This window comes from Paramisgurnus dabryanus, chromosome 18 (genome assembly GCF_030506205.2).
Source record: "Paramisgurnus dabryanus chromosome 18, PD_genome_1.1, whole genome shotgun sequence".
Taxonomy (NCBI): domain Eukaryota; kingdom Metazoa; phylum Chordata; class Actinopteri; order Cypriniformes; family Cobitidae; genus Paramisgurnus; species Paramisgurnus dabryanus.
The window spans coordinates 5,213,513-5,226,284 of NC_133354.1; the positions used below are offsets into that span (position 1 = coordinate 5,213,513).

Genomic DNA, 12,772 nt, shown 5'->3' on the forward strand with positions numbered 1-12,772 from the left:
TGATCATATTTATTATTGGTCAAGTTCTGATTTGCTTTGCATTTTTTATTTGGGAGGTTTTGCTTTCGCTGGAGGAAGCCAGCGCTGTCCACCAACCGGAGTAACGTTAAATAAGTATTGGATGCGTTAACAAATATGACATTTAATAAATTTGATAGAGACCCGCATCTGTATCTAAAATAAAACAGACAAAAGATCAAGTGATTGACGTTTGGACTTCTCATTAAATTTATATGATGTTTACATTAGGCATTAAGCAGACGCTTTCAAATAGAGATAAAAAAAGAGAGGAAGTAAAGCATGAAGATTTTTTTGATGTGTAAAAAAATAAGTAGGCTTTAATATATATAATAATAATAATAATCATAATATAGATCATGTATAATAATATATAACAAAGAAAATATTAAATAAAATATAATCATGCTAATTTTATATATTAAAATTATCATACACATTATAATTATAGTCTAGTATTTGATTATAACGTACATGATTATTGCGTACGAATGGTTTTAGGTTTTCTTGAATTTTTGCATACATTTGGAAGAAATTTTGATATGAAAGTTTTTGTTGAATCACAATTTGTTTGTAAAAAACCACCCATACGCACATCTCACGCCCAAATTTGTGTGTACGCATGCTTAGTGAATAAAACCCATTGTTTACTTTTATTAAAGACTTGCAATGACAAAGGCTTTGATATCGTAACATAAGCTATTTTGGTAGTGCAGTTAAACTTGTTTCATGCATACGATGGCAAGTAAAATTAAAGGTGCAGTGTGTAATTTTTAGAAGGATCTCTTGACAGAAATGCAAAATAATATACAAAAGTATATTATCAGGGGTGTATAAAGACCTGTTGTTTTTATTACCTTAGCATGAGACGTTTTTATTTACATGCACAGAGGGTCCCCTTACGTGGAAGTCGCCATTTTGCGCCGCCATGTTTCTACAGAAGCCCTTAATGGACAAACTTTTTTTTTACTAAGTCCGTCAATTACATGTTTTTCCAGTGGCGGGTACCGTAGCTTCTCTATGTGTTTCAAAACGAGGGGTGAGCAGTGGACTGAGCCGTTTGTTGCAATTCGCAACCTCACCACTGGATGTCGCTAAAATTTACAAACTGCACCTTTAAATCACTCTTTTTTTTAAACATAATAAATGTGTATTTCTCCCTCATCTCCCTCATTATTTACACATTGGCAGACACTTTTATCCAAAGTATATTTTTCAGCATTTAATGAAATAAATCTAAGAGTTTGGCTTAAAGGGGTTATCTTATGGGGCGTACACACCAAATGCGAATTCAACGATTTGCGCAAGTAGATTACATACAAAGCAAAGACACGAATACACGCTAACTAGCATGAGGTGATGTGAATGCGTGATTGCCACAAAAACACGACACAAAGTTAAATCCCGCGAGTAATCTACAGCAAGGAACATGATAACTCGTGGTTGGTGTGCATGCAGTGTTTGGTTTTAGCTTGTCTCCCAGCTTTGGTATTTCTGGTGTAGCAAGCTGGTCTAGATGTGTTTTGGTCACTTTTTAAGCTGGTCTAGCTGGACTTAGCTGGTCGTGCTGGAAGACCAGCTGACCCACCAGCTTGACCAGCTTTGCCAGGCTAGGAGGACCAGCTTAGACCAGCTACTGCCACCTTAAACCAGCTACCAGCTTATGCTGGTCTTTTCTGGATTATTCAGTATGGAGACCCTGTGTTTGATTATGTATGTTTGCTGTTTAGTGAGTGATTAGTGCCGATTGGTGATGTTTTCTACACAGAGGTCGGCATTACTGAAACTGTGCGTGTATGTATGTGCGTGTGTGTGTGTGTGTGTGTGTGTGTGTGTGTGCGTGCGTGTGTGTTGGCAGTATAGTAGTGTAAGTCTGTGCTTCTCTCTGCTCTGTTCTTTGGGAATAGGGCCGCCACACTAGCAGTCTTGATCTTACTGTGAACTGACAGATCTGTGAAGTCTAAAAGGCTCTGCAGTGCTCAAGCGCACTTGTGTTTGTGTGTATGTGTGAGTGTGTATATGTGTGTGTGTGTGTGTAAGCGAAGCGAGTTAGAGTTGAGGTTTGCAGTCTGCTGAATTCATCTGTGTGTGTGTGTGCTGCCCTAGATTATTATTTTATCATCAGTATACCGCTGGTAAAATGGAGGGATGTTGTGTTCCAGAGGATCTCCCTTTAGACACTGTACTTAACAAGAGGAAAAACCAAATGAAAATGAAATCCCTATAGTTTATTTTTTCTTTATCTTGATTTTGTCTCTCCGTCTTCTCTTTGTTTTTGGTTTTATCTCTCATTTAAGCTCACAAGCTTGTTTAGCGCTGTTGCTTCTCCCTTCTGATCATTTCATCCAAGTTTTTAAGGTGTCTGTCTGATGTTTCTGTGTAAAGATCTCTAATGCTCCTAGGAATTCTCAATGAGGAATTCTGAAATTCCCACAAAATAAGGACGTTTTTGTTCAAATTGAAATATGCATGTATCTCATCTGTAGCTGCTGAAGTAGTTGAACATTGCATTAGCAATGCAAATGAGAATGTATAGCTTGTAAGCTGTTGCCGAATGCACAAAAATGCATGTATGTGTCACAGGTGTTTTGGCATCTATCAAGTATGTCTGGTGTGTACGTGTGTATCTGCGGTGTGTGTTACTCACAAGTGTTCGGGGATCCGTTTGGTGTGGGTAAATAAGATCCTGGTTTCCAGGTCTTGGCTTTGAATCCTTTCTTGCATCGCTGACAGTCCTGTCCCGTTGTGTTGTGTTCACATTGACACTGTAAGTTTCCGTCCACATACAAACACTGAGACGCGTGCAGGTTACACTTACACCTGCGTGCAGAAACAGAAAGATGCAAAGATTATTTCTATAGGTTATTGTAAGGACTTTATATAAAGACTGGCTTTGCTGGTCTAATAATTACACATGGAAATGAATGCATTGGTCTCCTCAGAAGGTCAGTCAGACGACAGTAAGTGAATTATAAAGATGTGCATTTGTAAATGTGAATGTGGACTTGTTTTACTCCTTACAAGGCAGGACGTTTTGACAAATTTTTAATGAGTAAAGTCTTTAAGATGTTATTGAACACATGATTTTTATCTTAGGTGTGAGTGTGTGATGACAAGTGGAAATGCATCAAGAGAGAGAGAGATGAACGCAGGTGTGCTGTTATAGATTGGGTTTAGTAAAGCAGAGATGAGCATTTGTGTAAGACCAAATGGCCCTCTTCCTAAATGAGACTTTTCCACTTGAGTTGTGTGTGTGTTTTTGTGTGTGTGTGTTACTGTCGAGCTCCAATCCAGTTTGTTCCACTGGAGTGAACATGTATCCATCAGCATCAAATATTCACAACATCGTCCTGTACCTTGAGCCAACCCTCATCTATCTTTCTCATACTCTTTTTTTTTTTGCTTACTCTTTTCTATTGCCAGTGAAGTTTTTTCTTTCCTTCAGCGCGTTCACTTCTTTTCCTTATTCTCTGACACCATGGTTCTTCTGAGAAGTGGTCTTGAAGTAGGGCTGTGCAATTAATGGTTTTTGATTTTCAAATTACAAAAACACGATAAACGATGTAAAATAATGGTTGTGCGACAATTATTGTGCAAGTATAAATCGTGTGCTGTTGGACCGAGGCACTTTGAAGGCACCACGTACTGCTTTGCATTTACATTACAACCTTCCATAACTTTTGGTTTCCATTTTTTTTTTAAACAAATATGTGTTTTAAAGGGGACATTTCACAAGAAGTTCTAGCTCAAAATACCACACAGATAATTTATTACAACATGTTAAAATTGCCACTTTGGAGGTTTGATAAAAATGTGCTGTTTTGGGTGTGTCCTTTAAATTGCAAATGAGGCGATCTCTGCACTAAATGGCAGTGCTGTGCAGATTCAGGGGCGGTATTATCCCCTTCTGACATCACAAGGGGAGCTAAATTTCAATGAGCTATTTTTTCACATACTTGCAGGGAATGATTTACCAAAACTAAGTTACTGGGTTGATCTTTTTCACATTTTCTAGGTTGATAGAAGCACTGGGGACCCAATTATAGCACTAAAACTTTTTAAAAATATTCTTCTTTTGGGCCATTTTGCCTTTATTTGACAGACAGTAATCAAGAGACGACAGGAAAGTACAGGGTGGAGAGAGGGGCATGGGATCGGCAAAGGACCTCGAGGCGGGAATCGAACTCGGGTCGCCGGAAGTGCGTCTGCACCATATGTCGGAGCACTGCCTACTACACCATCGGCTCCGACTATAGCACTAAAACTTGACATTTTTTTATTTAGTACTCCTCATGTTACACGCATGCTTTTCTTTTTTTTGCATAACACGAAATCTTTCTAGATCTCATTACCAACAGTTTAAAATGATGCTGGTTCCCAGCAAGCAAAAATCAAGACGTTGAAATGACAGCTAACTATAGACCCAATATAGACCGGCTATAAGTAACTCACTTCTACCATAAATAACCTAGAATTTGGTTACATGACATTTTTGCCAAAATAACTTGAAGATGTATGATATTCCAACATGTAGGCAAAGTCAACAGGTGTTCAAGGTGTTTGCTTTCATTTGTTTTACACTTATACGTATCGTCTATTCTTGGGCTATGGTAGACGTCTATTAGACTTTCACTGACAGCCCAAATTTAGCCTGGTTTTAGCACAAATTGCTTGCCAGGTTGCCAAGCTCCAAAAATGGTTGATCAAAAATAGTAACCAAATATGCAAGAAAAAAAAATCATGTAAATAATGTCTTTCAGCTCCTATAACTATAAACGTTGTTGTTTGAAAAATAGATGCATAAATTATTCTTTAAAAAAAATCCCTTTTTGTCTTCCACATTAAGACTTTATACACATTTATGGTGTGACACAAGGGTGAGCAAATCCTTTAAAGAACCCTAAAGTAAAAAAGGAAGAAAGACATTTATCCAAAGAATGAAACATTAAGAACTTTCCGAATCTCCAAAGAGCCATAAACACCCAAAAATGGCTTTTGATAAGAAGAGGGAATTAAGGAACCTTTATTGAGTCTTACAGGGTCTCAGCAGTGTTTTTAAAGTGTTCGGTGATGCTCTAAAACTGTGTTCTGTCATCGTGTCCTGAAAAGATTGACAGTCTGATTCTGTCTGCTGTTCTATAAAATGATTGGTGTTGTCTCCAGTTGATAGCCGTTTTATGGTTTAATGAAGGTACTAAAATTTTTGGGGTGGGTCATATTCACCTTTATAGCATTTTATTTTCTAGATATAATGATAGTTGAGGTTTCTTGCAGCAGAACAGTCATAATTTACCTTTACACAACCAGTTTTCACACTTTCTTTCTAATCATTCGAATTAAGGTGCTGTACCTTTAAGACTTCTATCGTAAATAGACTAATTAGGGCGTACACACCAAACGCAAATTCAACAATTTGCGCAAGTAGGTTACATAAAAAGTCAATGCAAAGACGTGAATAGACGTGAATAGACATGCACTACTCGCCTCAAACGCGTCTTCGCACAAGTTGAAAATATTTAACTCAAGCAAAAAATTAGCAATGCACGAAGTTAAATCCCGTGAGAAATCTAGAGCGAAGAATGCGATGCGAGGAAAGTGATGCTTCGCGTCTGGTGTGTACGCAGCATAATGATTGGCTAACCTGGATCTATATGTAAATGTGGGCTGTCAAATGTTAATATGAGGTAATGTTTCAAATTAGTTCACGCTGCTTACTGTAGATTTAATAAAAGGTTTGCTCGGACTGAATGTTTGAGGTTAATGTCTGTATAATTAAAACATTTTTAAGAAAACATTTGTTTTTCATGATGTGAACTCCTGAAGGGTCCAGACTGTTAGGGCGCACTCACATTATCCAAACCAAACCGCGCTCGGGCGCGTTTGACCCCCAAAGCCTGGTTTGTTTGACTAGTGTGATCGCTTTGTTCCGCGCCCGGGCGCGGATTGTTTAATCGCGCCGCGGCCGGGTTGCAGAGGTGGGCCTGAGCGCGATTCAAAAGGTGAAGACGTCAGTTGCGCGACCACTCACCTTCATCTGCCTCCGTAAAAACCTTTTGATGCGCGCAGCGGGGTTACGTGAATGTCCGAGCTGTACACGTGACAGATCAACTAAGCAATATGATGACATGTGAGAGGGCTGTCTGTAATCGCGCACCAAACGACTCCGAATAAAAAAACACAGACTTATCATTACAGTGGGTTCCAGTGTTAAGAGAGCGCTTTACTTCCTGCTTTTTCAAAACAATCGCATCTTAATGACAAAAGCGCGCCCGGACTCGGATCGATAAGAAGTACAGTGTGAGTGCGTGCACCTGGGGGAGTAGGGAGGGGTGGCAATCGCGCCCAGGCATGGTTTGGTTTGGTTGGGATAATGTGAGTGCGCCCTTAGTCTAAACCAAACTCTTTATTGCGGTATGTTTCATTTCAGTTGGCTTTGTAGGACAGATCTGCAGGTTATACTGTAAGCTCATTGTATTTAGACTTGATGTGAATGCTAATGTGTACTTTGTTTTACCCTTTGCGGGACAATAGAGATTCAAATGTGATAAGGCTGCATTCGTATAACCCTACAGCAGTGGCGGGCCATGCATTTCAGTGGTGTCCTGAATAAATAATTACCATAATTATGACGTCACAACAATAAAAACACAATCCAATCAAATGATATGAAAAGGCTAACATCATTGTAAGCCTGCTAGAAGGCCCCGGTGATGCCAACTCGAAATCTGATACAACACCCATGGCGTCAGTCGACGTGCTTCGTTCCTAAGTTGCAAAAAATGCCATGCATGCGGACGTTCGTGTCGCGGAAGTGATTTTGGATGTTTTTCACCGCTAATAAGGAGTTTGGGAACTTACAAGAAAGCACAGGTTTGCTTGAGAGAACGTACACACGATGAGAAGCTAATGTTGTGTTAGCAATGACGCTGGTAGTGACGATTCTCTCAGACCAATCAGTAATCTATAGTGTTTTCACGTTTAAGTATCAGCTCAGCTCGCTTGGAACCCCAACCAATGTGGTACTAAAAAATATTGGGTACTACGTACTGTACACAGTGGAAAAGCCCCCAAAAGTAAGCTGACCCAAACCGTGGGGTACTAAGCGCCGTTAGTAACTAGTTACACCCAACACAGTACAACAAAGTGTCATAAATAAAACTCTTCATTAATCGACTGGAAACAATCGCAAAGCTATAAAGTGGTGACATATGTACAGCCTCACAAATAGGCTTTTTAATTATTAAAAAAATAAAAATACACATTTGTTATCATTAAATGCAACTTTTTTGAAAACTTGCCCACCAGCAGTGACGGCCGGTGACTTCTTTTTTCGAGGGTGCTCGATGCGAAGTTCGGCACAACATGTATGTAGCCCATCATGTGTGTTGTTCGTAATTTCTAAATATGTGTTCTGTGCGTCGAGTGATCTTATTTGCATCACGTGTCTTGTCAAAATAATAGCCTGCTGCAGACGCGTCTAAAGGGTTTATGATAAAAGAGACGCTCCTGTTTGCCAGATACTCTCATAATCTCATGCATAATCAGAGTTTACTCTTAAGGGAGTGTCTTGCGTGTATTTTGTGAACATGAGCATCTCTTTTATCATAAATGATTTTGACACGTGTGCAGCAGGCACCTATTTTGACAAAACACGTGATGCACATGATATACATGATGCAACAAACACATATTTTGAAAACGCAAGCAACACACATGAGACTCCGAACACTTATTTTAAACTAGTGCCTCTCGGTTGAGCAGTCATGAGTCGCCACTGCCCGCCAGCATTTTTTGTGATTTTCTTAAAAGTTTCACAAAATGCCTTACAGAGGAAAATGTTCTTCTATAATTATATAAACATACAAATATATCAAATGAAAGAACAGAACGTCTGCTTTCAAACAAACAAACAAAATGAAAAAGGTTAATCCTTAATCCGCTTACAAAATCTTAAATATGGGTATTTTTCTTTAAAAATATATTTTTTTAGCAAAAAGCTGAAATAATTGCATTTTTTGTGAAGGAATTTTGTTAAAGATCAAATTCAGAACGATTATCAAAACACACACGGAGTGTAAAATTAATAAATAATGTTTTGCTTCAGTTTTTTTATAAATTGGGTAAGTGCGCCATCTAGTTGATAATCGCGGTATTACAGATAACCATAAAAACTCATCAGGAACACGTTTGTTTTCATGCAAATGTTTTCTCTTAATTGACGAAAACTCGCAATAACAGCATGAAGTTAAAACAACTTGGTTTTGCAGGTCAATTTGATCTACTATCTTAAGTTGTGGTATAGACGGTTTCATCGGACGCACGTGATACACGTCTGGATCCGAACCTTACTTCCGGTTTCGTTTTTTTAATGGTCTGACTAGTTGCTAAACTGATCTCTTGAACGAATGCCTCGTCGAAAATAACAAATGTTTTGGTTTCCTATGTAATCTATGTGTTGTTTTTTGCTTGTTATATAAACAAACTACGTTTAAAGAACTTTGTTGTTATTTATTCTTAGCGGAGTTTACCGGAAGTTACGTGCGGACCGTGACAGCTGCTTGTTTATGTTGTTACTGCTGAAACGGTCTATAAGTTGACATAACTTAAAAAAACATAAATATGTTGATTTTTACAGCTTTTTTGTGTCATTCACTGTGACTGCCGCCAACTTTCCAGATTTCCTAATATACTGTATTTAGGAGATTCTTCTCCTTTGAGACACCTTGGAAAAATCTTAGAAACTATTCCGGAATCATGGAAATCTATTGAATTTTTAAAAATGTACATTAAAGAACATTTGTATGCTAGTAGATACAAGTTACTCATAATTTGTTGTCTCTTTTAAAAAAGTAATTATGCAGTGCAGCAGCAAAATGTCTTTAGATATGTAGATACTGTACTGTAACTTACAGGTATAATCATTTGTTTCTAAGTTTTTATAAATTATTTATTTTTTTCTCTCCTATTTTATGCTGAAAGTAAAAGTAAGATTAGGCCTTAATAGCATAACGTTTATTTAGGTTGCACTTATATTTTAGGAAAAGGGGATTGGGTTGAATATGGCTTTCAAATTAGGAACAGTAAGGCAACCTCTATTTTGATGACTTTTTGATGTATTAAAAAGCTCCTATTCATATAGACGCCATGGGTAATTCCTGATCGTGAATAGAAAAATATGAGCATAAACGGCTTGGAAGATTGGAATGAGTGGCTGGAGGAGGAGAGAGCTTGAATGAGTGGGAGTTGGACGGGATCGCGATGGGAATTCCGCTTTCACTGAAGCGTGACTGAAGAACAAAGCAGACATGCCAAGAGAGAGAGAGAGAGAGAGAGAGAGAGAGAGAGAGAGAGAGAGAGAGAGAGAGAGAGAGAGAGAGAGAGAGAGAGAGAAAGAGAGAGAGAGAGAGAGAGAGAGAGAGAGAGAGAGAGAGTTTGGAGTGTGTGAAAAGCAGGGGGAAGACTGTGAATGTAGTATTGATTTTTTTAAGTGGAGTGTAACAATAAAAATAACAATTATATCAAAACAATTGGATTATCATAATTGAGAAGAAAGTGATAATGAAAAGATCAGTCACTTTAGAGAATAAAAAAATTAAAGTCTGTATAGACAACATGCATGTGTATGCAATCTTGACCTTTCAGAAAACCAAAGGGATTTGTGGCGCCTGCACATAGATTTCGGATAACCCACTCATCCCATGTGAAGTGGCACGGCTGGCACCAGACCCCCCTGAAGTACACAGTTTGAAATCTGCCATATCTGCGGGTGGATGCTCAGTCCTGCAGCAGGTGTTTTGAGTCAAATACTCGAGTTGTAAATGTCATGTGACTCATAACTTACTGTAAAAGTCACGTGAGGATATTCAACGCTGTGCTCGATGGCTGGTGACATCACAAAAACGCACACAATCTCTGGCCTTTCAGTGTCAGAAAAAACATTTATACTTGTAAAAGCCCTACTAGATAAACTTAAGTCAAGTTTTAAAACATCTACTATACCATAATGAAATGCGTGATGTTTATGCTTTACTTCATGAAAGTCATTGAAATGAAGCTTTTCTCAGCATCAGCCAAAAATGTATAGTCCCGTCTCCTGAGTATCCAGATCTTTGACTGCAGCAGAAGGTCTGGGGGTTTTGCTGCTTAAACCGGCCAGGAACAAGTGTGCAATATGCATCAGACAGTTCATAAAGGGACTGTGGGTTTGCCATCTGAGGCTAATAATACACAAAATCTGTCAGGTCCAATTAGAAAGAGCACATTTACAATCAGACTCATGCTGCACACACATATGCTGCCATACAAACACGCACATTTGCCAGATGCTTTTATCTTTACTCTACAAATACTGGGTTATTTTCAAATTGTGCTGGATCAAAAAGGGATCAACCCAACCTGCTGGGTTGTAAGTTAACCCATGCTGGGTTGTTTCAACTCAAATGCTGGGTGGTTTTAACCCATTGTTGACCCATTACAATGTAATCTACACATTTTTTTCAAACCCATGACCTTTGTAAGGAAAATAATGCACAACTGATGTAGCAATGTGGCACGATGCGAAGCAGAGATTTTCAAATAATTCAAAGGACCGAAGTCAATTATTCCTCTTATGCTGCATTCACACCAAACGTGAATCTGTCGCGAATGATTTTAATGTTAACTGTGGGTTCAAACCAGATGCGAGTTATACGTTTTGCGCGAGTAGATTACATACAAGGTCAATGCAAAGACGCAATCAGACTCGTCCTTGCATGGGTCTATGCGAATGACGTGATATGGGCGGCGCGTTTGCCGCGAAAACGCATGCTGTTTGCCTCAAACGTGTCTTTACCCAAGTTGAAAATATTCAAATCGAGCGAAAGATTAGCATGTTACGAAGTTAAATCCCACAAGTAATCTAGAGCGAGTAACGCAATGCCTCGCGTTCGGTGTGTACTTAGCATAAGTCATTGTAAAGATGCGTTTACGTGCATCTGGAGATCTTGCGGCACGAATGAGACGTTTAACGTGGCGCGGTAGACGCAAATCCACCTTGACGCGCGAATGACGTGAAATGAGCATTGCCGCAAGAAACGTGCGAGTTTGGCGGAAAATCATGCCGTGTTAACCAATCAGGAGCTTGCTCTAGTAGTGACGTGATTACAGGAAGCAAGCGGAGTCACAGAAGCCCCTCCCATGACGCGAATTTCCTGAATGAAGCGAGTAAACACAAAATGTTCAAGCGTCCAACTATGTCCGATTAGCGCGTTTTTGCCGCCTCTACCGTGTTTGGTGTGAATCCAGCATTATACCACGTAGGGTTGTGCCGATAGACGATATCATGCCACGCCCCCTCCCCACTCCGCTGCGAGTCGACATACACTTACTCTCTTCTATATAGACTATAGTTAACCTAATATCTTTGCGTGAATTGCTCTATAAATTAAATAGAAGACGTGAGACGTGACGTGTGTTAGTCTGTGAAAATATCCTGTCGGGCATTTGATCTTGACTAGGGATGGGCACGGATATTCGAATATTCGAATGGCAATAATAATTCGAATTTAAAAAATGCTATTCGAATGTTTGTTTGTTTTTAATGTGCCACCAAAGGGTAACAACTTATTTAATGCTTTTTCACTTCATCTATACTGTCTTTTACAGACTTAAATGTAAAATATACATGAACATTAATTTGTATGTATTTCTGATTGTTTGGCAATGCAGATTGCAGACGAATTTAAGTTTTTCCTTTTATCTCCGGGTTTGTCCCCGCCGCGCCGTATTTGGCCACTGGCTCAGTGAGGGCTCACGTGTTATTAAACGTGCTTCTCCGCCGCCCGAATCAACACATCATGAGAGATTTGTAAGCTTTCTGTTATAAAGTCTACTTTATTTTGTTAATAAAGAGACAGACACGGAGAACGAAATGAAACGGAGAACATTTATTATATGCGGTGCTCTTTCGAAAATGAACCGGATAACTGCACATGGCAGTTTAAAGCAAAGCACCGTCTTTGTAAAATGTTGTTAAATTAAGCTAACGTTAGTAACTTTGCACAGTCAAAAATAATGTATCGAGCCAGCTTACCATCATCAGGAAGATTTTTCTCCGCAGCACCGGCATTATTGTATCTAGTCAGAAGAACGGGCTTTCACCGAAGCAGGTAGGATAAATATGGTTTTCTTTATTCACAAATACGTCAAACTAAACTGAGAAGATATTTATATGGCGACTGAGCAGTCGGTTATGTAGATGTGTTTTTTCGTTTGCTCCGGGCTCTTGGTGTTTTGAGTCTGTTTAAATGATGATAGCCTGCTTTGTCAAGTCCTCAAACTTTAAACTTCGCAAGTCCTCAAACTTCGCTTAGATTTGGGGTTAGTGTATAATATTTGGTATAATATAATGTATGTAACATCAAACAGTAATGAATAAATACTAACGACCGACTTGAAACTAAGGATTTGACTAGACTTTGCTCCGCATTAAGTTTTAACGCATTTTTTCCTGAAGGATATTTTTTAAGAAGAATTTAATATATATATATATATATATATATATATATATATATATATATATATATATATATATATATATATATATATATATATATATTTTACAATGTTTTCAACTTAAAATACATACATATATATACATACAGAATATAAGTTTAGCTTGCTGTGGATATTTCCTAATTATAAGCCTTCTGTGAAATTATGACAAAATGAAAAATACAAAACACGCATGTCTTAATTAACATAATTTAAATAAACG

At 38.4% G+C, this 12,772-nt stretch overlaps 1 protein-coding gene across 1 annotated transcript in view; it reads right to left on the bottom strand.

Annotated features, from left to right (window-relative positions):
* ntng2b (netrin g2b) overlaps positions 1–12,772 on the bottom strand; it is a 78,013-nt gene that overhangs the window by 31,473 nt on the left and 33,768 nt on the right. The window contains exon 4 of the mRNA XM_065243763.2: positions 2,666–2,838. Within this exon, the coding sequence (XP_065099835.1) occupies positions 2,666–2,838 (173 nt within the window). The remainder of the gene's footprint in view (positions 1–2,665; positions 2,839–12,772) is intronic.